General features: G+C 44.0%; 1 protein-coding gene across 3 annotated transcripts; it reads left to right on the top strand.

Annotated features, from left to right (window-relative positions):
- The first annotated feature begins 8236 nt into the window (after window positions 1-8236).
- gata2a (GATA binding protein 2a) lies at window positions 8237-21076 on the top strand. 3 transcript variants are annotated; one of them, XM_069150452.1, is made up of 6 exons: window positions 8237-8435; window positions 12450-12857; window positions 13621-14196; window positions 16814-16959; window positions 19034-19159; window positions 19887-21076. In XM_069150452.1, the coding sequence occupies exons 2-6, from the start codon at window positions 12629-12631 to the stop codon at window positions 20184-20186; spliced, it is 1377 nt and encodes a 458-aa protein (XP_069006553.1). In that variant the 5' UTR covers window positions 8237-8435; window positions 12450-12628; the 3' UTR covers window positions 20187-21076. The 3 variants fall into 3 exon arrangements, with proteins under 3 accessions (XP_069006553.1, XP_069006467.1, XP_069006643.1); XM_069150366.1 differs by lacking the exon at window positions 8237-8435 and adding an exon at window positions 12121-12207; XM_069150542.1 differs by lacking the exons at window positions 8237-8435; window positions 12450-12857 and adding an exon at window positions 13431-13534.
- The last annotated feature ends 3936 nt before the right edge of the window (window positions 21077-25012 follow it).

Genomic DNA, 25012 nt, shown 5'->3' with positions numbered 1-25012 from the left:
TACATGGCTGCTATCATCAGAGAGACGCACTATTCAGAAGAGGTTTAGTAGAATGGACTAAGCTGATTTGTGTAACAGAAGTTTGAGTTGTTTATTAATTTAGGCTGATTTTAATTAGTCATAGCCTTGAAACGTAAAACACATATATATATAGGCTAAATATAGCAATGAAACCCTGTAAAAAAAAAAAGATGTTCTTGAATTTTCACCTCTCCTGTCCATTTGAACTAAACTATTTTAATAAATTGACAATAAACACACTGAAATAAGTCATTTAGATTAAGTTTCACCACTTGAAATGATGTGATTTCCACTGAAGTCAGAGACTGCAGATGCCACTCGGCTATAGGCTCCTCAGCAGGTTTAGTTGGTCTTACTTTTTTTCCCTAAGTGTGTGATTTAAGATTTAGCTGCTGTCTTTTTTACATGATACAAAGAATTTAACCACTTAGGCGTGGGAGCATACAATTGTTAAGTCAATTTCAGGAAAAAGTAAAAAGCTTGAGCTGGCATTGTTTCACTGGCTAGCCATAGTTTTACATGCTGTTTTTCTTTCTCCAAAATTCCACATCTCTTTTATGTGGTATTTTAAATGGTCCTAAAGTCAGATTATGGTCGGACCTCAATTTGAACCAAATGTGTTGTTACTCCAGCCCAGAACAAACATGATTGGCCATACAATCATGTAAGTGGGTTCATAAATGTTTCTTATTCTTCACTTTTAGAGAACGTTTTCAGACCAGTCCTTATAACAGGTGTCACACCACTCGACTATTACCTGTCGAGGTATTATTGAATGTGACTGGACCTCATTTCTTATGTCACACATCTTTGTGTTTTGATCCATTTGCCTCCCCAGATGGCTGCTGTATCGCTGAGAAAGCATCATCTTGTTGAGGCCTTTCAGTCATTTCAGTTCGAGCCCAGGATATGATTACCGGTCGCAGAAGAACTGCGGTTAATCTGTTGGTGTGAACCGAGCAGAATACTGTTTAAACCGGAATTCATGTGCAGCACTGTATCCTGATGTGGCAAACGGTGTGTGTATGTGCATGTGTTTGAGGTGGATGGTGGGGTTTGTGCAGGGTGTTGGACTGTTTGGGCCATGTGGTTGAGCTGTCACGATCCGCCTCAGGCACAAGGTTGATTATTATCTTCCTTTCCTGAAGCATAGTAATGATGCAGACTGTGTTCTTTCTTTATCTGCCAGGAATAATGAATATGCAAAAAAATGTGAAGTCAAACTAGATATCAGTTGACGGGGTAATCCACAAGTCGTGGGCCTTGTGACGCCGTGGTGATTGATTACATTGAGGGCTCACCTGCAGTACTCTCCCTCTTAATCTCTCTAGCTCTAAAATACACACACACACACACACACACACACACACACACACACACACACACACACACAGAGAGAGAGAAAGAGAGAGAGAGAGAGAGGCAGAAGTCACCAGTCAGGGAACAATATCCTGCTCAAAAGACCCTTCACAGCACACTCTCATAAATCACTGAGACACAGCCACCTCCCTCACTGTCAGCATGTTATTATACACACACTCTCAGGTCCACGTTCCTCACGACGTACATTCATTCAATTCATCCAGTCCTGCTGCTCAGCCCTAACAGGATGTCATCAAAAAGCAGAAATACGAGTCAAATCTAAACACAAAACTCATCCTCAAACACACACCTCACCTGCACTGATTCTCTCTGGCTCTGCTTAAAACACAGGTCTTTACAACAGGAGCTCTGTGTCCCACTCTGCCTCGGCCCTCTGCAGCGGCCATTCCTCAGTGACAGGGTGCCGGGATGAGGGGATGAGAGGCTCTGAAGGGCAAGGTGAGGGGCGGATGAAAGCCCCGCGGCTCAGGTCCCAGGGCTCTGCGTCCTGTGCAGGTGGCAGGTGTGATGTGGCCGGGCGCAGAAGCGTGAGGGTGAGGAAGAGGAGGACAATGAAGGCGTCTGTGGCCCTGGTTGCAGCTGCAGGAGGCTGGGAGGAGCACGGCTGACAGATAAGACCGTCAGACAGGCAGAGGAAGGGAAGGACAGTGTAGGGAGCGCAGAGATGGAGATGGGACTTCAAACAGGGGATTGGGCTCCGGGTGCAGAGAGACACATTCTTGTCTGGCATGGAGGAGGTGGGGACGGAGGGACAGCAGGAAAGATGGATGGCACAAAACCCCCCGCAGTAACCAAGAGCTGCGGTCGTGTTCCTCTTGTGTGGATGTTTACATTGCGCACACTTTCGCTCAAAGCCTCTGTGCACTGCCTATATCTGTGTGCATATTGATGTCAACCTCCCTCTCTGTATGGATTTGTATTGATGAGACAGTAATCCTCTTCCCTTGCCACCCTTGTGTGCAACTGTCCACAGCTCCCACTAAGACCCACTGATCTCTGCCACATGGCGCTCCATCAAAGCAGCGATGGTCATGCCTCTCAGGGCAAGTTTTGCCAAAAAACGCGCCCATGTGGCTCATGTATGTCCCTTAGTGCAGGGGATAAGCTGCAGATGAAGGTCTGACGCTACTTTACACTTTATATCATCTTGGATCACATGAAGACAAGTGAAACAAAGCTGCTCTCTGTTAAAACGCGTTCTCAACTGAGCGCGTGTATATACACACACGTTTCCTACTTTCTCCATCGGACCTGATTAGAGTGACAGGGGCACTTCCCATTGGCTGTGAGAGTGGCCCTCTCCTTCCCAGGGCAGCCAATTTCCCCTACTCCAGAGCTGATAGGAAACTTTGATTGTCCACTGAGCTCAGGAGAGACAAAGAGATTTTTCCTCTTGCAATCCACATATCGCTCCATCACATCTCTTCCTACAACATCCCTCGGCGCGTGCTCTCTCCTTCTTTCCTCTGCCATCTCTCCCTCTTGAATGTTCTTGCCTTATTTCCATGAACCCTCATTCCTGTTGTGGGCTGCAGATTGTGAGTCCATTAAACTGGCACTGACTGCTTTGATGGGCAGGAAGTGTCACTTCATGTGGTGACATCTGCATCCTGTGACACAATCCTACCCTGTGCACATGATTTACTCTTCTGGCTTACCACCATCCACTAAAAGCCTCCTTGTAATTTGTTAGCACAGGCATAACGCAATTGCACACTGGCATGTATTCTTGTTGGGTGTTAAGTGAACCCAGAAAGAGAGAGGCGGTCACACTAAGCCGTCTAAACATGTGGAGAGAACCGACAGGAAACATCTCCCCCTTTCTCTCTCCACCCGATGCTGGCCCTCCCTTAAAACACACTTCCTGTCAGAACTCTTCTAACTTCCTGTCCAGTCACCGGGAATCCCAGCTGGAACAGTTCAGCTGTGCACTCGTCTCCGTCCCTTGCCGGGCTGCTTGATTATTACACTTTCTTTGTTGCTCAATCCATCAGAGACCTTCATGCAAATACAGCGGGTTCAGACCTTCACTTTTTGCAGATCAATCTACACTCAATCACAAAGTCATGATGACAAAATGAAAACAGGTTTTAAGAATTTTTTTGCAGGTTTATGAAAAAAAAAAAAAAAAAAAAAAAAAATCAAAAAACCGATATCTCTCATTATATTGGTAGTATTGAGATTCTTTGCTGTGCTCCGGGGCCTCCTGTTTGCTTTTATTACCATTGAGATGTGTCTAGAAATTGTGGCGAACTGAATGAAACAAGGTCCCACAATTTACAATGCACATCAGGCAAAATAAAAACAAGCCAATAGTGCATGGAACTCTCTGTAGACCTCAGTGATAAAGTTTTGTAAAGGATCAGGGCAAGAGTGTAAATTAATCCAAAAGCTTTTAGTGGCTGAAGGAGCACAGCGACCTCAGCAATAGGAACGAAAGAAGTTTGAATCAACCAGGACTCAGTTGGCTGTCCAACCACAGCTAAGCAACAGCACAATAACGGACGCCCACCAGCGATGGTTATTCTAACTGGACTTCAGAAGACCTTTGCAGAAATAGGAGAACCTGGAAGGACAACCTTCTCTGTAACTATCTATCAGTCAGGCTTTTATGGTGGAGTGGATGGAAGCCACTTTTGAGTAAAAGGCACATGATAGCCTCCATGGTGTTTTTCACACAGCAGTGAAGGACTCTGCGCACAGTTGGGCAGAAATCCAAGCACTATGTCTGACGCACACAATCCACTGTTCATCCTCTGGGTAATACCATTCTCCAGGGTGAAGCATGCTATGAGGGGGCAGGGACTGGTAGACTGCTCAGAATTGAGGGAATACTGTCAAATAGTGAGGCCTGAAAACCTGCCACAGTCTGCATGTGACCTGAGACTGAGGCAACAGTTCACCTTTCAGAACAACAAAGATTTGACGCGAACGGGTAAAGAAATGTTGAAGTGACTTCAGTACAGTCTCTGACTGTCCTTGAGTGACTAAGCAAAAGTCCAGAGTTCTTCCACAGATCATCTGAGGAGAGACATAAAGATAGCAGCTCACAGATGCCCCCAGTCTGATGGAGGATCTGACAGTGAGAATGGGATATAGAGCCCAAATCCAGGTGTGCAATGCTTGTAGTGACTTACCAAAGAAGACTTAATGGCTAATGGTCTGAATACTTTTGTAAATGAAAGATTTAAGTTGTCTATACATGTTTTCACTTTGACATTGTGGTTCGTAGAGTAAAGGATATAGCAGAAATGTGAAAAGTTAAGGCTCTAAATGATTTCTGATCCACTCCATCTCTGCTTTTTCGGCATGCGCACCGACACCAAGGACTGCTCTTGTGGTGGTGCTGCAGTGCACTCCACCAACGCCAGGGGACGCTCTATAACAGCACATGTTCCTCCTGTCCAACTGTCTTCTCTCCTGCAGTGTGAAACTCTCCGCCTCAGTCCTGGGGATACTGGTCTCTGCTGTCTCCTCAGAAGGCTCTTATTTACATGACTAGTTTTTTTTTTTAGCGCAGAAAAATGCGCAGTGCTATTAGTCTAATGGCATCACATGAAATGGCACATGCATGTTTATGAATGTGCCCTCACGCAGGGGCCATATGGCGGGGGAAAAAAAGGCAGGTTTGGTGACTTTGTGTATGACCTTTTCGGAAAGAGAGCTAATCCCGAGCTATAATAGACTCCGGGACCGATATGGAAAACTGCTGCACGTTATCTCGGTTGTCTAGGAGACCATCAGAGCAGCGGGGCCGGTGGAGATGCCACGGTATTAAAAGGGGAGTGTGTGTTTGTGTGTGCCTATTGGAAAATGTTTTCTTTTTTTGTCCTAAGTGTCACTCAGAAATGCTGCATTATATTTCGTGCTCGATTGTGGACGTACAACCATTTTCCTGCCACGTTTACCTCGCAGGTGATTTTTTTTTTTTCAGCATAGTGAAATTATAAATTAAATTTTGAAGACAGGAAAAGGTCAGTCATGAGAAAAGTGAATGTGTGGGGAGGGGGCATGCTCTGGTCGTTATTCGTTTAATTTAAACTGCACTCGTCTGACATCAATTATAAAAATTTAGGTGCTCTGCTTATGTTTGAAATTGTAGCAGACACAGACTGTTCAACCAAATGCCACAGCAGTTTATTAAAATGATAAGACGGGCCTGTAAAGTGAGGCCCTTTAGCTGTGGAGAGAAGTACAGGCCTGCTGACCAGACAAAACGAAATCAGAGAAAACTAACGGTGCATGTTAAGCCGCTTATCCTGTTGTGGAACTGAAGATAATGCTATCATGTTTCGATGTGTTTATTAGGACGGAATCATTTTCACAAGTGCAATTAGAGTTGGAGATCAACCATATCACGTTATCTGCATTTTGTGCTGTTAGATCTTACGTTTTTAAAATCATATCTAAATATATTAATCAGTCAACTGTGAACAGAAGTGCAGGTTCGTAAATGTGTGATAATATTGTTTCATTTTATAAAAACTCAAAACGAGCTGAACTTCCAAAAGATGGCCTTAATTTTAAAAAGGGCTTCATCTAGCCTAATAGATGAGACTAATCAGGCAGATAGACATCATATCACAGTGATGTATGTTTAATATAGCTTGTATTGATATGTAAAGTGTGTGTACCAATGGCCTGGCCAATAAACTCCCTCTAATGCCAAATATAGAGTCTATATTTGCTGCACGGCTGCAGCGCCTAAAACGTGTAAATATGTCTCATTCCCTGCGCCTATCTGTCTCTATCAACCTGCGGGATCTCCCCCCTCCACCCCCCAACAAATGATGCATTAGATGCATTGAATGTATTTGTTGTGCAAGTTTGAAAAGGCGGCGATAATCTGGGAGTGAGAGATAAGGAACACCAATTTATTCAGCAGCACTTTGGACCCCGCTCCCAGCCTCGGTCGGTGCTGACACCCCCAGCAGTTTGCTGATAACGATTAGGCCATTTATTATCTTCACAGAGAACAAAGATTGCGTGGTGCCGATGAAATATTACCCCTGGTAATAATCAGAGGGAGAAGGGCCCTGGCATCTAATGCTGTGTGCTTATAATATCTGCCTGACGAAAGCTGTGCGCGCACACACGCGGAGCCGGTGAAGAACATGCAGAAAATTGATTAACAAAACAAGTGTAGGAAGACACAAATATATTAAGCTATACTCATGAGATTTATTTATTATTGATTTTTTTTTTTATAGATAGAATTTATATATTTAAGGATAATAATAATAATAATAGTAATATCTATCAACCAACCAGTTTGGATAAAACTTAATTTATCTCCTTTGATCCTGATTGATAGCTTTTGAGATTTGCTGTCGAATATAGAGACAGATCAAAGACTCGATTCACTGTCATAAACTAATTGGATTTTAATTACCTATTAGTTTTAAAAGGCATAACTGCTGAGTCACATATATTTCGTTTAAAGCCTAATCATGTTAATACCGAACTGGCTATAAATTAATCCCCAAAAACTAATTCAGGCCTAAATATCTGATCTAAAGTGATTTCTTTCAGTCCAGATAATAACAGCACAACCTACACACATTTTAAAAAGAGACTTCTCATTTTAAAAAGCCTACTTGTAAAACTATTTTAACCACAAATGTTTATGTTAGGCTGTAGCCTATTATGCATGCTAATTTCCGTGGACGCCCATCCTGTGTCAAATATTAGGCTATCTGTAGCTCTGGTGATTTTTAACATAAAAAAAATATATATATATATATTTGGTCAGACTTCACATTACTTTTCTTTTTTTTTCATCCTTTTCTTTTCTTTCTGTTTTGAGAGTGCGTGTGCACTCTGGGGACCACGAGCCCCGAGTTGCAGAGGTCCTCGCGCCCCTTGCACCTGCCTGGCTGCAGCAGCCGCGCACGAGCCCAGGTCGCGTGCAAGAGATTTTAGAGGCTTTGCATGTTTTACAAAGTTGTTGTTACTGTGTGGGATATAAAGCACACAAACACAAAGGACGGAGGGAAGCGTCTTTTTCTTCTTTAACACAGTTAACACAGGGGGGCGGGGGAGGAGGGTGGGGCGGGGGGGGGGGGAGCGGGGGCTCAGAGTCAGGGAGCAAAATCTCGGTAAGTCAATTAGGAGCAAGGCTGTCAAGCTTTCTCAAATTTAAGTGAAAACGGAGAGAAAAAACAGTTATGAACGTCAAATAGGTGTTATAAATAACGTGTAACTTATGGGCCTATTTACTGCAGGACAAATAACACGGGCTGCAAATGGCGCCTTTATTTAGCTATCCGGCTTGAAATGAACTTTTTCTGTTGGCTACCACAGTTTATTATTGGTCACAATTATTGTGAATCTTGCACCTGAAACAAAAGTTAACAAAGGGCCTGTTTCCCTTTGTTGAGGGATTCAACAAATTGTTCAGGTATTTTGGCTTCTTCATTATTTTACTGTCAGGATAGGTTCAATATAAATTCTCCAAAATGTCCCCATACTGGCTTGTATACAATTCTGAATAATATATCCAACACAAAAGTCGGTATTGAAGTTGAATGTAAAACCGAGGGCCATTGACAGTCTATAAAAAGATAAAATGCTGAAACCCAGTGCAAGAGGCAGTTTAAACTGTGCTGGTCACCTCTTGGGAACAGGTAGTCCATTGCTGCCAATTTCTGTATTTAACCGGGACCCGGAAGACAGGCTGCTGGCTGACGTGCCATTACGTTGCTGTGTGCCCGCAGCCTCTCATTCAGCCCCAGAAGTTTTTGCTCATATTCAGAGAGGTTTGGGTGAAGAGCGAGAGAGGAGGGAGATACTGAGCTCAGACACGCACTGCTCTCTGCCGGCCGACGACACAAAGACCGCCGCTCTGGTCCATATTGTCTCTTAAAAATAAATAAAACGAGGCTGTTCTGGACACCTTTTCGCATCGCTCGTGTTTCATTTTTGCGCCGTTATTTTTTTTTTGGAGAGAACCTCCGAAACAGTGAATCAGACGGACCCACTTTCTCTGGTTTCACTCCAAAGCGCAGCCTCTCTGAGCTGAGGCTGGGGAGGTAAGAGAATTTATGCTATTTTTAAGACTATATGCCATCTCTAAATATTCTGTGGGAATTGTTTTGGCGGATACATTTTAAAATAATATATCCAAAGCAGGCAATAACACGTTTCTCATCAATCTTCATCAACATTATTCTGCCGCAAAAATAGAGGTTATTTTGTGCATCTCATTATTAAGGAATTAAGTTTGCTTGGTGGTCAATACCCTTTAGGATCAGCCTTATTATCCTTAGATATTCGGATATTAACTGTCAGCCTCCAACATCTGATAAGCAGCACAATATTGAATGAATTGTATTGTAGTAACGAAGCTTATTGTAACATAAGATGCAGTATTTTTTTGTTTTTTTAATTCACTGGAAGCTTTTCCTTTCAGACCTTTGTTTTCCTAAATATTTGAGTCCATATTAATAATTGCTGCACTCATAATAACAACCTACAGCAGATATGTGTGTTTCTCTTTCTAAAAAATTTCGGAGGATTCACGCGGCCATGTAAAATACTACAGTAGCAGGAATCAGTTTTCATGCAGCTCTCTTCATGGTGCCGTGGGCAAGGTGCTCTCGTCCTGGAATAGACCCTCGATCGCGACGTGGTTTAGTGTATCATCAGCGTGATATTAGTGACGACAAAAGTATCCAATTGTCACGCTTTAGAATGCATAATGACTGGAGCCAGTCCTCTTTCATCAGCAGAAAGAGCAATCACATCAGTACAATGGTGGAGCAGAGACAGGGGCGGGCTGGGGGCTCCACAGGCATGCGGGAGCTGGAGTGAATACATGGCACCTTTTTACACCGACCTCTTCCCCTGTGTTGTCTGCATGACGCTTTAAACGCACCATTCAAATAACATTATGTGATTATTTGAGGCTGTGTGTGTGTGTGTGTCATATACCTTTAAATACGGGGAAGGAGAAGGTAAATAAACCTGAAGTTATTTTTAATGAATTAACAGAATTTAACACCGCTGCTGAAAGAGCTGCTGTCACAGTTTCCATATGTAATCATTGCAGAATTGTGCGACACAGAACTTGTTCAATAATGCACTGTATTTATAGCTCATATAAGAGGTTTTGGTTATAAAACCTATCATCTGATTCATAATCCCTTTTGTTAAGTTTGCAGTGCATGTGTTCTGCCATCCCCCTTGTCTGAAATGTTATTATTTTGAGCTCAAACTACTTAAATGAGCGTGAGTGCTGCTCTCCTAGCAGCATCCAGGCCCCTCTTGGAGCAGTTATATGGTCTTGTGTCTGGGTGCTTGGGTCTATAAAGCCCCCCAGTGCCCTGGCTCGATCTAATTAGCCGTGAGTAAAGGGGACAATAATGCTTCAGCTGGTTTGTGTCATTCTCTTCTCTCTGGCTCTGCTTATCTTCACAAGCCCCACTGTGGCTCTTCTCTCACTCTATCACACACTCTCTCTCACACACTCTCTCACACACACACACACACACACACACACACACACACACACACACACACACACACACAAACAGAGACAGAGTCGGGCACACACCTCCACTCTGGCTAATGATGGATGACCATGCCCAATGGGAACAAACAGGTAGATAAAGCCAATCCCATTTAATAACAGCATGGATCGGAATGATAATCTCGTTGTTCATTAGCCACTGCGGCTGCACAGCAATACAGTGGTTGCACACAGTTCTCACCCAGCTCAGGAGGTGTTGTGAGAGGGATAGTGTTCTCCAGTCTAGGATATAGCATCCCTGGGTGAAACAATGCTGTGTCCTTGAGGGAGACAGAGGGAAAGCATCGGCACCTCCCCACACCCAATCCTCTTCACTAACCCTCCGTCATCCTCTCCCATCTTTTGTTCCAGCACAGATATAAATAGGATTAATGAAGGTATAAATTACAGAGGGATAAATCCTGCTGAGTAATCCATTTGGCAAACATGCAAACAACAATGGGCATGCTGCAGCAGCTATCCTGAGCGACTCTCCAAGGCCCTAACACAGGGAGAAGGCAACGCAGACACTCAAGGCTGACAACTACACTTACATAGGACAGTGTGCAGAAAAAGCAGTGTCCTTTCACTGCATGGCTACAAGATCAAGAGCATCACCGGTCATCAGTTCAAGCTCATTCAGAGGGAATCCTTCTTTCTTCAGGTTCAAAACATGTGTGACAGCAATTATTAAATTGCATGTACATAGGTCTAATTACTGTATTATCGATGACTGATCCATAGTCATAGCGAATAAAATGGTTCAAAGACAATAAACAATATCAAGCATGTTGTCACTCTACCTGACAATTGCGGTGCTTCTTTTCACTGGAATGTCAGTTATTGGAGTAGCTGGTCCTCTGCTGCCTCACATGCACTAATTTGTTGATTTTAGGAGTTGACAGCTCAAAGGGCTGAGCTCATCAACTCTGCCCTTGGCAACGTGCCAGTGATTTAATGACTGGTGACTGACACACACACACACACACACACACACACACACACACACACACACACACACACACACACACTATAATATCAAATTAGAATATGACTGTCATGACCTGCACTGTGTCATCAGAGTCATGAGGGGTGTTTTACCTGGAGAATTTGCCTTGGGTATCACAAGCTTCACGTGACCCAACATGTAACCACCACCATCACCCCCGCCGCACACACACACACACACACACACACACACACACACACACACACACACACACACACACACACACCCAGTGATTCTGTGACGTCAGATCGAGGCGTCGGCGTGGCGGCCAGTCTAGGCTTCAGGCATTGACCAATTACTCCTTGTCAATCACGCATACATATACATAGAAACGATGCGCATGCATGGACGCATGCTTTTACTGTTGATTTTACGCACTGCGTGTAATGTGTTGAGGGTTTCAATTTGAACGAGGGCGTGAGGAGACAATTTGATAGTCACCCGCTGGTTTCCATTGGTGAGGCCTTGCGCGCACCTTTGTAAGAAACAGGCGTTATTATTATGCAAACTGTGTTTGATTGCTTTGTCCCCGAGACAAAACCACCGTTTTCACAAGAGGAATGTCCTGCTACTAATTAAAGACAATTAGGCGCACCCAACAATGGGGCCAATTTCGGGGTCATAAATCGGCTCCTCGTTTTAGAGGTGCTGAAATCGCTGTTTATTTACATAACATGAATATGCGAAAAACAACACATACTATAATTGTTCGTAATGTAAGGTTCAAGCACCAGTTTTAATTGTTAAAACAAAAAAACATTTTGTAGCTACGATATTGAGGATTTTAAACAATTGTTCCAAAGTAATACAAAAATTATCTGTTGGTTTAAGAATATTTTTCAGAAGGCTTCATATATTGTTTCTCTTTAAAAATCCTTATTATATCGTGCAAACTGAATTTACCTCCAAGTTAGATGTCTGTCGGCTTCTAACTGCCGCTAAAAAAGCAGATTATCATGGGCCTATTGCTCATTCTGTTTGAGCTTCATGAGAGAGAAAAGACCCCCGAGAAATTACCCTGCTGATTGATAAGTCTTTAAGTTTTACGGTGCAGGGAAATGGAAATTGAAAGAAGGAGAGAAGGGACGCAGCGATCCAATTGTGGCAGGGCCCGCTATGATTGGCCCAGACCGACGCCCCGCCCCACGTGGCTTGATAGGGGAATTTACTGGCGCCGGCCGCATCAGTCTGCGCCACATCTCATTAATGAGCCTGAGCACTGCACGGATCAAGAGGTTTACACATCCAGCTGTATTTGCCGTCAGCTGTTAAAAAACTGCAACAGGTATCCAGTGGAAACATTTGTGCTTTTTGTCTTTATGCGGACGCGGAATGCATTACTTCGAAGTGGAGACAGCTCCGCACCACTTTGTTTTCGCGCTGTAATCACAAGGAGCCTAAATTGTGTAAACTTTATTTCACGTGTCATCTGCTTAGATAATAATACAAAGGATGCTTCTTTGCATGGAAAGAGAGGGGGAGCAGCCGGCGCTGACGAACTAACATTTTGTTTTCGTCTCTTTGCAGGTTATCACTGAGGAGGGAGAAGGAGATCGAGTTATTTAAGGATTCTATTTCTGAAGTAAAAGTAAACACAGTCGAGACTTTCATAGCTCAGGAACTAAATTGTAAGGAGGACTGAACTTTCACTTGGAGGCAAACACAGCCGAAACAGAGACGCATTCAGAGGAAAAGGAGACTCATCCATGGAGGTCGCAGCGGCAGATCAGTCTCGGTGGATGGCGCACCATCATGCTGTGCTGAACGGCCAGCACCCGGACTCTCACCACCATAGTCTGAGCCACAACTACATGGAGCCCATGGCGCCTTTACTGCCCCAGGACGAGGTTGACATGTTTCTGAACCACTTGGACTCTCAAGGGAACCCCTACTACACCAACTCCCGGGCAAGGGTCACCTACAGCCAAGCGCACGGTAAGATGCGCCCAAGTTTTCGAAGACAAACCAGTCTGAGAAGTGTGATGAGGAATATCTGAAAAATTTAACTTTTAGTAAGATACTAGCCAGATATTTAGAAAAAAATATATATATACTCCTTCATAATGTAACAGCGTTTACATTAGGATATAGGATATGTGAGTGTGTGTACTTTTTTCGTTCGGGTCTATTCATTTTGTGTAGAAAATATTTACAAGCTTATGCAGTAATTTGTTGTTTAAAAAAAAAAAAAGGCCATCTTGACTTTTCTGGGACAATTCACCAACATAAAAGGAATTTCTATCGAATGACAGCAAGAGGAAAGGGAAGTATGTCACTTAACCCCTCTCTGCTGGGGCAGGGGTTTCTGGAGGGAGAGAGAGGCACTTCCCGGATATAAAATAAAAACCGCAAATTTACTAATAACAATCTGTAGTCCGAGAGCTGCTGCGGATGAACAGATCCTGCCCAGACGAGGAGCTCCTATTTGTTTTTATGCAGGGAACTGGCCTAAATATCTCTTAAAGCGAAATGTGTGAGGCTCCTGTCATTTAATGGTAACGATTTTTGGATAATTAACTGATTTTGGTCAAGATAATTTTAAATTAACTATCAATATTTTACCTACATCTGAGACTAAATGTCGGATTTAAACAATTTCCGGCATTTAACAGGTACGATCTTTTTGCTTTGCAAGCTTGGTAAGATTGAAGAGTTAACACGAAATTAAAGTACAATGCTATATAATTATGAATTTCAGCCCGACTCACTGGGAACCAGGTTTGCCGACCACACCTCATCCACAGCCCCGGTATTCCGTGGTTGGACCCTGGAAAAGCAGCCCTTTCCGCTGCACACCACCATAACGCATGGGCAGTCAGCCACTTCAGCAAACCCGGCCTTCACCCAGCCGGCTCCGGCTACCCCTGCAGCAGCAGCACTGGCACGGCTCCCGTGTCTTCGCTCACCCCGGCGTCCCACTCCAGCCCGCACCTCTACAGCTTCCCCCCTACCCCTCCGAAGGACGTGTCCCCGGACCCCGGCCCTACCTCTCCGACCTCCACCTCGACCAGGATGGACGAGAAAGAGTCGATCAAATACCAGGTGCAGCTGACGGACGGCATGAAAATGGAGAGCTGTAGTCCGCTCCGCAGCGGCCTGGCCTCCATGAACAGCCAGGCCCCGGGCACGCATCACCCCATCCCGACCTACCCTACCTACTCTCTGCCTGGACCCCACGAGTACGGCGGCAGTCTCTTCCATCCCGGCAGCCTGCTCGGCGGGTCCTCCTCCAGTTTTACGCCCAAATGCAAAAGCAAAGCCAGGTCGAGCTCAGGTGAGTCTCATGTGTTTGAGTCTCCATTTCTCATCAGATGGCAGAAAAAAATGTATAGGCCCTAATTAAACGGTTACGGTGTAGCCTTACACAAGTCAATCAACACTAGATACATTTTAATATTGTCACTATTATGTATTCCTTCATATAAGAGTGTGGGCATTTTCTTAAGGACGGTCATGTGTTTGTTTTAGGTTTTATTCATTTTGTGTCAGTTCTGCCTTGCACTCATCACATTCTTACTTCACATGCTGTGTGGGCACGACTTTTGCTGATAGTGGGTCACTTATAAAAATAAAATTTCCATATCGAGCACGTCTCCTCTCAAAACGTGTACTGACAAGTCTTATCTTTTCACCCATCGCACCACTTGTAAACGGCTTAATCGAGAGCGATCCTCACTCGAAACCCATCAGTCTGATCGGGGTGACTTCAGACAAAAACTAATTGCTCATGAATATTTTTTTTTGAATTTTGTTTTTTTTGTGTTTTTTGTTTGTTTGCCGAACAATAATCAGAAGTATGATGCTATATTTTGAGAAAAGATTAAAAACTGTTCTCTTTTTGTAATTATTCCCGATCATTTTACATCAAATATCATTATGCAATTAAACTCTGACTTTTACTATAGGCCATTTCCAGACGGTTTCTTCTTCTTCTTCGTGCCACAGGCTTGTTTTCTTTTAAACGTGGCCTTTATTGCACTTAAAAAAATGAAGGAGTCACGACGCACTGGCTCCTGCCATATCCTGTATACCTCCAAGTGAACAAATCACGACCTCCACCCCGCCCACCCGCTCTCCCCCAGTACTAACAAAGCACAGGCGACAGAGCCCTGCTGTTTGTGTTTTTAAGCGAGGCCTTGGCCCACAATGCGCTGACATGAAGAAGTGGAGGCGAACTAGTCCACAGCAGATCTGCTTCTCTGTGAAGATGAGTGCGCATTTTTTGGGGGGGAAACTGGTGCGTTGAGTAATCCTGGGTTAAAATGCACGTCATTGGTTTTCATTTTACTCCAAAATCTCGGAAGTCAGAGAAATACTTTAGAATTAGGAGACATCTTTCATGCCTGTCTGAGCATGCGGGTGATTCAATACCCGCCGTGCTGGGAGTAATATTCAGGATATATTTAGACTTTATGCACTAATGAGCAGACATTTAAAAAAAAAGAAAAAAAAAAAAGAAAAAAAAAAAAAAAAACCCGACTGTCTGGTAATGACTGTAATTTCCCTGCATTGTTCCAGCTGTTGTACTTTGAATTATTGGTGGAAAAACAACAGCACACATTGGACACTGGCAACAAGTTGTTCCAAATGTTCTTGTGTAATTATCAATATTGTCATCTGTTGTCCCCGTGCCTTTTAATCCACCTGGGAAATGCTGACGGCCTGATAATCTGAGTGAATATGAGCCGCTGTGGCAGAGAAATGTTATACTGTGACATTTAAAAGAAGCTGGGCCGACTGGGCCTGAATCAGTAACACAAACATATCTGCTACAGCATTAAAAAGGCTCTTATCTATCAAAGCTGATGTCCAGTGCCAGTAATGGTGATTGATTGTTGTAGAAAATGCCACAATGACATTTCAGCTGTCAGCACATATACCGTACAGCGCTGAGGCTTCCTGTTGAACTAGCCACAAACCAGAACTCCGTCCCCTCATCCTAGTTTACCTAATGCACAAAGCTGTTTTTCAAAGTTCAAATAAGTTTTTCTTATTTCAACATGTCATAAGAGAAAACATTGAAGTCATTGTTGATGAATATTTAAAACGTTAATGAGCCCGCTTACTTGTGGTTGCGAAACACTTAAGGGGAAGAGGAGGGAGGTACAAAAAAACCACCGAGATGCATTTCAAAAGGAACATAGCTTTTTGCAGGTCAGATTCCATTGTAGAGCGAGGGTGGGACATTGGGTGTCGCTGGCATTATAATAGGAATAATGAGATGATGCTCTAGGGAGAGGCAGATACTTGAATTAAATGAATTGGTCGGTTTAGCAACTGGCTGTTTGAAGTCAGACAAACCTTTTGTGGGAGAGGAGAGTTTGTGAGAATAAATAAAAGAAGCACGGTTTTTACAGAAAAAGGAATGAGTGTACACTGGAACTCTGATCTAAACTCTTTATCCAAATGATGCTGGATTGGATGCCATTTCAATATTATTAGCAACCAACTGGCATGCAAGCTTTTCATCAAAGACTGCAACACTGTCTGACACATTTAATACCACCTATACACACTTATGTTTCCTCTGATGGGCGCCCACTGAGCTGATGAATAATGTAGTCCTAATTTGATGGCGTGTCTCATTCTTCTTGTTGGACACCTCTGGACATGTTCTGGCTGTCTCTGGCCTCCCCACTCTGGATCGGTTTACATAGAGGTGTCTGTGTCCATGACAGCCGTGCACACTTGGTACACCTGCACGCTGATATTGACATTGTCACTATCATGAGGCAGATTTTGACTTCATATTACAGGGCCATCAGGGGTCATTCAGCGCTGTATAGTTTCCTGATTGGTCTGGACAGCTGCTGTATGTTTCCTCTGACCGAGTGTGAATTTTTTAATTATATAAAATTTCTTCCGCTTTCCTCCTCTTGATCTATATGCAGAGGGCCGTGAGTGTGTAAACTGTGGTGCCACGTCCACCCCTCTGTGGCGACGGGATGGTACCGGCCACTACCTGTGCAACGCCTGCGGACTGTACCACAAAATGAACGGCCAGAACCGACCTCTCATCAAGCCCAAACGGCGACTGGTGAGTTTTACATCTCACTCTGTAGCTCTGCTCTGAGAAAAGGCACCCAAATATGAGCACAAAGCAGATGCCGGCAGCACAATTCCAGGAAAGTTATATTTTCCCTATGATCTTCCTGGAATTGTTTGTCCCTCTCACCCCCCGATGATCCGCCTTCATGGCCTGTTACAATACTGCTACTATTGCCTTTGTTCCTGCTATCATTATTGCTGGTACTTCTGATACTGTCACTGATACCAATGCCCATGCTGCTTTAGTTAACACCAAGCTCGAGTAAATGAAAAGCAGCGAGGACACAGAATTCTTGTGGTGGATGTACCAGAGCTCTTAACATTAACCGTCCTGAAGCTGAATGAATATCTATCTATCTATCTATCTATCTATCTATCTATCTATCTATCTATCTATCTATCTATCTATCTATCTATCTATCTATCTATCTATCTATCTGAACATTTTATTTGTATCATTATATTCTGATATTGATGATTATTATTATGAATAATATTGTTCAGGTTTTTTTTTTTTAAACTTATTTCTTATTTTTATTTTTCATATTTCTTTTGTTTTTTGGTTTAGTGTTTTTCTTTACTGAAACGGTTGCTTTGTCAAAAGTGAAAATAATAAAAACAACAACAATAATAATAAAAAAATTATATTAACTATCATGGTAATCATGGGTACATTTCAATGAATTAATTAAGGGATTTAACACCCAAAACTTGGTAGCTAATAAAACATTTAGGGCTGTATAACCTTATGACTGTAATAAAAAGGGGTCTGGGCGTCTTCATTTTCCGGCTAATTATGATTGTGGAGGCTGTGGCTTGGGTCTAATGGTCTTCATTAACATGAGCTGGTAATTTGACTTGCCAATAAATTGGCCGCTTATCAGCCGATCGGTAAAAATGTGCAGAATGGGCTTTACGCACTTCAGCTCCTTTTTTTTTTTAATGGTATTTCGTCCTGTCGTTTCTTGACCACCACGTCCACCTCGTGAAAAGTCCATTACATTTTCCGCTGGCTCGGCCCATGTGGCTGTAGCTTTTGCATTTTCAGCTCAAGTGTTTTTCAGAGTTGTGTTCAAAGGGGCATCCAGTTGTTTCCTATCCGGATATCTGGCCGGCCCAGATAAGGAAGTCAGGCTCCCGGCTGTTTCCGCCTTCAACCAGCGTGCTGCATTCTCTGTGAGCAGACTGACATATACTGTAAAGAGATTATCACAACACTGGAGGAGCCGCTTATGTGTGAAGAGACAGAGCGTGAGGCGGGGATTGGAAAATAAATGGATTTATGTTCTTCTCTTGTTTGTCATTCTCGGTGGGCAGTGGTACAGTCTTAATGCGCAGCCGCTTTGTGTTTTTAAAATGAAGGTTACTGTGGGAATAGAAATGAGCAGGGTTTGCTGTTGTTCTGTGGGTCAATACGACTCCACCTGAAATTAATTACAAGAAAAACCTGGACGCTGCCTGCGAAGCAGAGAACCGGAGGGTTCTTGGATGTAAACTAATGTTTCTTATTATGCGTGAAGAATTGATCCGCAACGGACGCAGGGGCACGTTGTCAGGCAGGACGGCGGGTCTTCCACGAGTTGTAGCCCCGTTTTCCTGGATCAGGAACGATACAGCGTTTACACAAAGCCCCCATGCGAACATGTTAATAGCAACATACTTATCTGAATTCATTAAATATGATAATTACCTTTATGAGCAGAGAGAATCAGACATTCTGCGGAGAAATGGCCCCGTATATTATTTGCACAAATTACAAAATTTGATCATAGCGGTCAGCAAACATGCGGCTGATTTAATAGAGGAGTTCAGGGATGTTTTCAGCCGGGGTCTGCTTCTTTTGATGCTTTGCGCGTGCTTCCGCGGTCGGCTTGAAAGCTCACGTGTCGCGGTTTCACACCAAAACGTACCGTTTATGAATTCTTTGAATGCGGGGTCACTGCTGCTGCGTTATCAACAGAACTAATGATGATGCTAAAAGACAAGGGTGTGTAAAAGCGAGTTACATTAGCAATGCTGTAAGGCTCGATTTATTTATGATGCATTTTCTCTGCTTCCTTCAGTCCGCTGCTCGACGTGCAGGCACCTGCTGTGCAAACTGCCAGACCACCACCACCACCCTGTGGAGGCGCAACGGGAACGGAGACCCGGTGTGTAACGCCTGCGGCCTTTACTTTAAACTGCACAATGTAAGTAGTTTGAAAAGAAGAAGAAAAAAAAAAACGAAAAAAAACGAAAAAAAAACAAAACCTGCACCCGAGTGTGCGGTTTGGGGTGAAAGGAGGAGGGGAGGGGTGCTGGTTCTTAACTGGTTAAGTGGGCGGACAGCTCGTATCGATTTAGGAGCAGCGAAACTGGGTGTGAGAAGGCAAAGCCTGCTCACCCTGTCGAGCAGAACCCACCGGTCGTCTTTTTTTATTAATCCATCGTTGTTTCAATGGGGGGCGTTACTCCCCGGAGAGGCTGCCGGGTGGGACTGTCATTCAGTGTAACGGCGTCGGTTACACTGATGAGGATTTGTCTGAGGCTGCTCCTTTCAGGCCCTGCCTGCTTCTCATCCCCATGTATTCATATTGACCTGAACGGTTCTGTTTGGTTTAGACAATTAGACAAAAGCTAAAAAAAAAAAAAAAAAAAACGCCCATGACTCGCTTTATAACGGAGCAATATATGCAAAACAGCTGCTCATTATTTATAGCACTTATCTCACACTGTTGTAATAAATGATGGAATATTGGGCTGCCATGAAAGAAATGCATGTAAATCATAATTGGCACTGCAATATGTATAAGTTATGAGTCAGTAAACAAGCTGGAACTAACAGCAAAATATACCCAAACCACTGTAATGTAGTGTTCACACTGTCAGTGCAGCTTTTGTCTGGCGTGCCTTGAGCTCATGTGCTGCTCTCTACAGGTCAACAGACCCCTGACCATGAAGAAGGAAGGCATCCAGACACGCAACCGCAAGATGTCCAGCAAGTCCAAGAGGAACAAACGAGCAGGGGACGGATTTGACGAGCTGTCTAAATGCATGCAGGACAAGGCCTCTCCGTTTGGCACTGCACACGGCCTCACCAGCCACATGACCCACATGGGTCACCTGCCCCCGTTCAGCCACTCGGGACACATGCTTCCTACTCCCACGCCCATTCACCCTTCATTCGGTCACCCCCACCACTCCAATCGCTCGCCAGTCTGGGCCGAGCCTCACTGAGGCCCCGGCAGACCCAGAGACCCTTCGCCTGCTGGGAGCCATCGCCATAAACACTAAATGGCCTCCACATCACACCGAAAGCTGAACAGACTTGTGTCATGTACAGTGGTTGGAGGGGAGAGACTTTCAGTTGGACTAAATGACTGAAGGTCGCATCATGCCTGACCTCACTGATGGGACGCTGCGGAGAGCAGGAGTTTAGTGGACTCTGTGAAGAGCCAATGTGACGAGGGAGTTGGTTAGTCCCCGGGTGACTGGGGCTAATGGGAACGCAGTGAATGGAGATGCTTGTCATTCTTTTTGCTTATTTTTACTAAGTCACTTTGGTACCCACCTCTTCTTGACCCATGTAACAGGAGACACATGAGAGGTCTTAAAAAGAATCGCTGTTTTCACCTCACGACCATCTCACTATATATTGAGATACATGCACCCTGTCCATCCCCAGACTGCCGTCCACAGTGGATAGAGACAGAGTCCTCAGCGCTGGAAGTCTTCGGACTGGCTGAACAAAAGCAGTCAGACACAGACTCACAGTACCCACAAACCAGTGCTCTCCTTACATGCTGGATTGCAGACCACCACAATGCTCACCTGTTTTTGATAAGAGTTTTATTGAGAAGAAAACCCCACACAGTAAATAGAGTGTTTATAAATGCTTAATTGCTAGTACTGTTGTTATATTTGTTGTTATAATTATTGCTACGATAATTTATTTTCACTCTTTAAAGCTTTCGTCAAACACACATGGAAACGTATGGTTTTAATTTCATGGTTATTACGTAAAGAAAACACTGACCTGTCTTAGATGAAAAAGTCCCTGAGCTGTACGTTTTTATCATTTTTCCATCTCACAAAGAAAAGGAAATAAAGTTTAATACTGAAGTAAAGCCTGTCTCTATCATTCTTATGTACTGTACACATGGATAGTTTTCAATTAACAAAAAACAGTAACGAGAAAAATAAATATAAGGGGCACCTGGGCACAGTTTTTCTAAGTACTTGGTACATTGCAGAAATCCTTGTTATTCTTGTCACTAAAGATAATTCTTTATGATACTAGCTGTCTGATTTAGGGTTGTTGGGAGCCGTGATGGTTCTGTTTGATTGATAAGAATCCGAACATTTAAAAGTGTTCAAATGTTTGCAAGGTACTGCAAAGCCTAAACTCTACTTTAAATGAATAGTGCTTGATTATTATAATCATAAGTGATATCGGATGTATCAAGGGAAGCTCTGTGATCCCTTAAGCGTGGTAATGCTTTGGTCAGGCCCCTCCTCTATCTGTGATGGCGCGTTGTTAAGAGAAGGCCTCTTTGTGGAGCGAAGGCCCCGGGCTGGACCATTGTACCCAGACAGCAGGCTCCAGTGAAGGGCTCCGGAGTCACACACAGTCATACATATGCACATACCCACATGCACTCGCGCACACAAACACAAACTCAAAACCTAACTCGCATCCTAATTTAACTAAATAATCCATGCAAGGTTGTTTTTTGATCTCTTAACAGCTAAATTCTTTATGACTTTGCATGTGAAAACTACTGAGTCATGAGGGCAGTTCAGTGGAAGTCGCTCTCTCTGCGTCTGTCGGAGTAGCCCTCTTTCTCGCTCTCTTGGCCGCGGTGATTGGAGTTAGAGGAAGGACACCGGGTCTTTAGTGGGAGAGAGAAGAGGAAGGAAAGGCAATCAGGCGACCTGAGCAAACACATGGGGGTCTGCTCAAACCCTTCGCACACAGATGTGCTTGCAGCTGAGGCTGCCAGGAAGCAGGCGTGGACTCTGTTTCTCCCTCATCTCGTCCTCTTTTTCTTTCTCTTTGTTCATCTTTTTTTACTCTCTCGCTTTCTCCCATTTCTTGTGTTTGTCTTTTATTCTTCTCTCCGCGCTGGTCTTTCTGTCTCTCCCTCCCATTTGGACGATTACAGTAAAATACAGGGGCTGCAGAAACTTTGAACAGAGCCAGCCACTAATGAGTCTGCTCGATTAGGGGCAATTAGAGGTCATCATCACGGAGTTCAGCGTGCCCTCACACACCCACAGCACAAACCATCCGATTAAACAGCTAAAAGTGGACTGCTACCCCTCCCTGAACCCTCCACCCTGTTCACATCTGCTTGACTGCTGTGTTGTTGATCTGCTGGGATTTCAGAGGTTTGATCAGTTCAAATTGGAAATAATATTTATCCAGGGATTAAAAGAGGTGCTGTTTTGCTATCCAGTGTAGCTGGAGCAGTGTGCAGTTAGCTTATAGTGCATCGTAGCAGCCCCGAACGCTGACAGGCTGTACACATATGGACTGGAGGACTGCATCTGAGTGTCTGTTCTCAGAGAAGGGGCGGGATCTTCTTGATCCACTTGCTGGACACCAGTGAAAATGTAACGCTCCATTGCCAGTAAGCAGTCTAGCCATCTGTGTGTAGCGCAGTGTTGTGGGAGCCGGGCCTTGCACAGGCCACGACTCCAGCGGGTTGCGCGCTGCTACAGCCAGCGAGCCTGCTCGACTGGGATTGGCTGCACTCCCGGAGCCTGAGAGGGGGAGATGGAGAGAGCCAGCGCTCTTCAATGAGGCCCTCCAGGGGGAAGGAGCAGCCCTCCCCAAAAATAATACAGGATGCTGCCAAGCCAGCGACTCCCAGAGCACATGTGCAGACATGAACATGCAAGTGCACACATACACAAGGTTGGTATGGTGTGTGACCAAGCTTCTAATGCCCAGTGCAGACACAGTGCTTGAAAGGCCTGAAAGGGCGTTCGGTAGCAGGGATATGACATACACACTCGCACTTGAAATGAATGCTTGGTTAAAAGTCTTGGTAGTCAGCATGTCAGCACTGTCGCTCCATTTTTACCCCATTAAAAGCATTCAGTTTCTGTAACATGAGGGTTTGTCTACTTTCTACTCAGCAGACCTCACTAAACCAACAGGTACAGTGAACAAGACATCCGCTCCAAACTCATGTCCATGAATTATGTGACATAGAAGAAGCCATAAAATAGGATGTTACTTATCTTCACTATCAGAGTGGCATTCCATAGAAGAGATGAAGAGGGAGAGATCTCAAGATGCGTCGGCGGGGTGAACATGGTGGCCACCTAGATCAGAGCACCGAGAGGTTTACGACTTCAACCTGGAACTGGATGTTTCAACTCATCTCCACTCCCTACCTCCTTTTCTTTCTCCCTGCCGCTCTTCCGTTTGCACTCGCCAACCTCCCTCACCGCCACCAACCCCACTCATTCCCTCTCTGTGCTCCATTGTAACTATCCCCCCCCACCCCCCCACAACTACTCCCACTCTTTTCTTGTCTCCCACTCCCCCAGTGTATTTGTTTTTCCATCAAATTGAATTAGCAGAATCAAAAGGTATCCCGACCATCCCCTCGCAAAGTTGAGTTAGGGAGAGAGAGACGTAGAAGATGAAAGGACGTGCAGTGCAGTTCAAATGCAGGTCTCTTAGTGTGTGTGTGTTGCAATGGGGGTTGACCTTTGCCTTGGCCTAGCTAGAAAAGCATCCCTCCTTCCTCAGACCCCTAGAAGGATATTAAGGCTGCAAGATGGGACAGTATTTAGATAATACAAACATCGGCCATGTATTCCTGCCTTTAGCTGCCATAAAGTTTCCTAAGTAAATAGTTTATTTGTTGACCTTGAGCGAACAGAGAACTTAAGCTCTGCTATGATGCAAACTAACTGTTTGAACTGTAATGGTTCTCAAGTCATAGTGTTTGTGCTATGAAAAGACCTACACATGAATTTCCTCTTTTCACGGATCAACAGAAATTCATAGAAATACCCCTCTGACAGAGCTTGACAGGAAAAAGGCTCGTACATTTAGTAAAACACCTGGTGAGCACTATTCATAGATACCTCTACACACACACACACACACGCACACACGCACACACACACACACACACACACACACACACACACACACACACACCCTTTTGAGACCTGAACAACTCTCAACACAAACTTGATCAACCGTAGCACATAGCAATTATGTGATCGACAAAGCTGTGACGGTAATAACTGTCACTCAGAGAGATGCAGAGCTGACAGCAGATTATCAGTGACGACCTCTGTTGACAGGAAACAACCGCATCCTGACCTGCCAGAAATCGTACTGATGATCTCTCCATACGTCAAAATTTAGTCAGTAAAAGTGTTTTGATCTTTGGCTCGTTCATGACCCAAATGGCCCTTTTTTCCGGCCTGCAGTTCGAGCCCAGCATTGAAAGGCTACCAGCTAGTTACAGCTGCATACCAAGCCTGACTGAGGACACGAGTGAGAAAAAATGAAAAACAGGAAGTCAGAAGTTCAAACAGGAAATACTTATGTTGTACTATTAAGACCAATTAAGAACATAGAGGTCTGACAGAGACAGTAAAAAGAGATTGATTACGAGGGGTACAAGGTTTTACAGTACTTAAGTGTAATTCTGTGGGTATCTTTCTGTATGGAGCAGGAGCACCCGCTGCTAATATCAGTCTACCACTGACTTTGTTGATATACATTTGTTGTTAATTTGGGCTATTGAGCTTGTTTCCTCACACACTATGCTGGAACACAAAAGCTGACCATACAACGGTGCGACCATTAAGAATTCAACATATTTATTTGGGCTTAAACGTAAGATAAAAGATTGAAAGGTTTTTAGTGTGACTAAACTTTGCCATAAAATAATTAAACTTTAACATTTTTTAACATCAAATAAAATTTAAACTTCATGAAAATATGTTTTAACCATCAGAGAGATTATTCAATGAAATGTTCACCTAAATTAGGAGCTTATAAAGGGGAAACTAGAAAAGTGAAAGAG

The sequence above is a fragment of the Embiotoca jacksoni genome, unplaced genomic scaffold (genome assembly GCF_022577435.1).
Source record: "Embiotoca jacksoni isolate LCO1_2020_lvr unplaced genomic scaffold, fEmbJac1.0.p SCAF_1, whole genome shotgun sequence".
NCBI lineage: Eukaryota > Metazoa > Chordata > Actinopteri > Embiotocidae > Embiotoca > Embiotoca jacksoni.
The sequence above is the reverse complement of the archived record's forward strand: the minus strand, read 5'-3'. Positions and strand labels throughout refer to the sequence as shown.

Excerpts from the sequence above, each read along its gene's own strand:
- gata2a (XM_069150452.1), top strand. The coding sequence starts at position 12,629 with ATGGAGGTCGCAGCGGCAGATCAGTCTCGGTGGATGGCGCACCATCAT. Across the intron at positions 16,960-19,033 it reads TCAAGCCCAAACGGCGACTG|TCCGCTGCTCGACGTGCAGG; the intron begins GTGAGTTTTACA and ends TGCTTCCTTCAG. Across the intron at positions 19,160-19,886 it reads TTTACTTTAAACTGCACAAT|GTCAACAGACCCCTGACCAT; the intron begins GTAAGTAGTTTG and ends TGCTCTCTACAG.